General features: G+C 35.2%; 1 protein-coding gene across 1 annotated transcript; it reads right to left on the bottom strand.

Annotated features, from left to right (window-relative positions):
* Positions 1–607: 607 nt before the first annotated feature.
* On the bottom strand, positions 608–1439 carry LOC149534832 (succinate dehydrogenase cytochrome b560 subunit-like). Its single transcript, XM_089805416.1, has 2 exons — positions 1197–1439; positions 608–1054 (listed from the first exon to the last, which is right to left on the bottom strand). Exons 1-2 carry the CDS (start codon positions 1329–1331, stop codon positions 611–613), a joined length of 579 nt encoding a protein of 192 aa, XP_089661542.1. The 5' UTR covers positions 1332–1439; the 3' UTR covers positions 608–610.
* Positions 1440–2052: the final 613 nt, after the last annotated feature.

Below are 2052 nucleotides of genomic sequence, written 5' to 3'. Positions count from 1 at the left end.
TTGGTGCAATATTGTCAAATCAACAAGTACTATCACAACTATTCGATAACACTCAACTATTGGGAACTCTACCGTAAAATATCTTATTAGCATATCAAGCATCAAGGCTTTCTGTCATTTCCACCAATTAAAACACAACAGTTTTTGCTCAATATTAAGCTGCAATAGTACCCAGGTTTAGCATTATGAGTTGCAAAATCTGTGAAGTGCATATTTACAGGCTAGTTGAATTGGCTGGCTTCCAACTAGCGTCCACCAATTCCTAAATTGAACACACAACCATCCTTCTTGACAACCATTACGAGAGAATCTCTGCCTTAATCCTATAATTGTTTGAGACATGAACTACAGTAGTGACTAATCAGTTTTAAAGAGCAACTACATGACTATGAAACACTTCAGCAAGCTTTGAAGTAAAGGAAAAAAACAGCCATAGGTAATATTTCATTAATAAACCATACAAATCAAATTTGAGATCATTCAGGAACTTTGCCAAATATCACTCCAAGTGGAAAAAAACACAACACTGTTAAACTTACAAAATTTATTACTTCCCCTCCAATGTTCCGCAATGAAGATGAGATTATTGCAACTTGCTGCACCCTGTTCTTCAGAAATAGATATGTTTAATAATCTTTGCAAAAGCTGAGAAAGCTATACATAGCATAAGAAATTCAGAAATCCAGATTCCTCGAAATGATTCCAGTGGAAAACCCAGATCCCACCATATGTGATGAAGTCCATTACCTATGTGATAGCAAAATCCTAACAGAGTAAAATTGAACAAGCTTAGAGTCAATTTCGGAAAATCAACAGCGAATGTAGATAGGTATAGGCTAGGAAAAGTAAGGCATAGTGGACCTATTTCCAAGACAAAGAGGAGCCCAGACAAAAGTACAGCAGTTAAAAATGCTCTGGAGATTCTATTAAAAATTGAATAGGTTGAAGTAAGTTGTGGCTCATAAATACTAAGATGAGGTAATAATGGATGATTAATGTTCTTTTTGGGGTTTACCACATTTTGCATTGTGGCATCACCATTTGTGGCTATTCCCTACAAGAAAAATAAATTTTCAAAAAATTAGCTTAAGAAAAATAAATGTTAAAAAAATTAGAGAAGAGTGCCACTTCTTCATAATAAATTAAACATGACAAATTAACAATATTAATTTTTCGTGGCAACTAGTCCTAATTACCTCAACTGTTCCACCAACACTGGAAAACCCAGCAATTCTTCCCGCAGCATTTACAGCCTGCCTTTGCATATTACTAAAATAAGAAGCACCATTTACAACACTCCTTCCAATATATGATTCTGCAGCTCCTTTCATCTTTCCTGTAAGAAGTGCACCAGTTTGACAGGCCAAATACTGTTGTCCATTTGTTTCAAACCAAACATGGCTATTTGGAGATTTCCCAGGAACCTGCAGGTCGGGGTTATCTTCCAATTTATATTATATTTTGCAACCTCACAACATTTCAAGAATGTGTATTGAAAACTCACAAATTTCGAGAATGTAAATTGAAACTTACGTTTCCCTCTGTTATTCCATAGTGTGACTTAGTGTTAACAAGATCCACTCCAACGATGTCACTTGCAGATCCCTTTGAACTGAAGGGAACTGGATGAGTACACTTAAACATGAAGACTAAACTAATCATATGAAACTCAATTTTTTTAATTATCTCAATATAACTACATTAATGCATAAGGCACTGATAAGGTTGGGTATGACTAATGGTAAGGTGGTGAGAGTTCAGTTTAGTTTGACATTGTTCAAAATTCATCTTTTGCACAAGCTGTGAAATACATCTAAAAATAGACAGCGGGTGATACTTGAGGCATTCAACATCAGATTTTAAAAATATATCCATCATTTCTGACTTCATGAGATATACAAAGTCTAGCAGCAGTTACCAATACAAAAATAGATGATAGAACGAGAAAGGTTATGCATCTCAGAACCAGCATGTTGATGAAACTAATGGTTGAAGTCCAAGGATGCTCATAATTATTTCATTAGATCCATTCCAGGGAAAGGCAGCAGTAGC

This window comes from Cupressus sempervirens, chromosome 10, assembly GCF_028749045.1.
Source record: "Cupressus sempervirens isolate cs-2001-9-10 chromosome 10, ASM2874904v1, whole genome shotgun sequence".
NCBI classification, from domain to species: Eukaryota; Viridiplantae; Streptophyta; class Pinopsida; order Cupressales; family Cupressaceae; genus Cupressus; species Cupressus sempervirens.
This window is presented reverse-complemented; position numbering and strand designations above follow the sequence as displayed.

Excerpts from the sequence above, each read along its gene's own strand:
- LOC149534832 (XM_089805416.1), bottom strand. The coding sequence starts at position 1,331 with ATGAAAGGAGCTGCAGAATCATATATTGGAAGGAGTGTTGTAAATGGT. Across the intron at positions 1,055-1,196 it reads GTGTTGGTGGAACAGTTGAG|GGAATAGCCACAAATGGTGA; the intron begins GTAATTAGGACT and ends TTTTTCTTGTAG.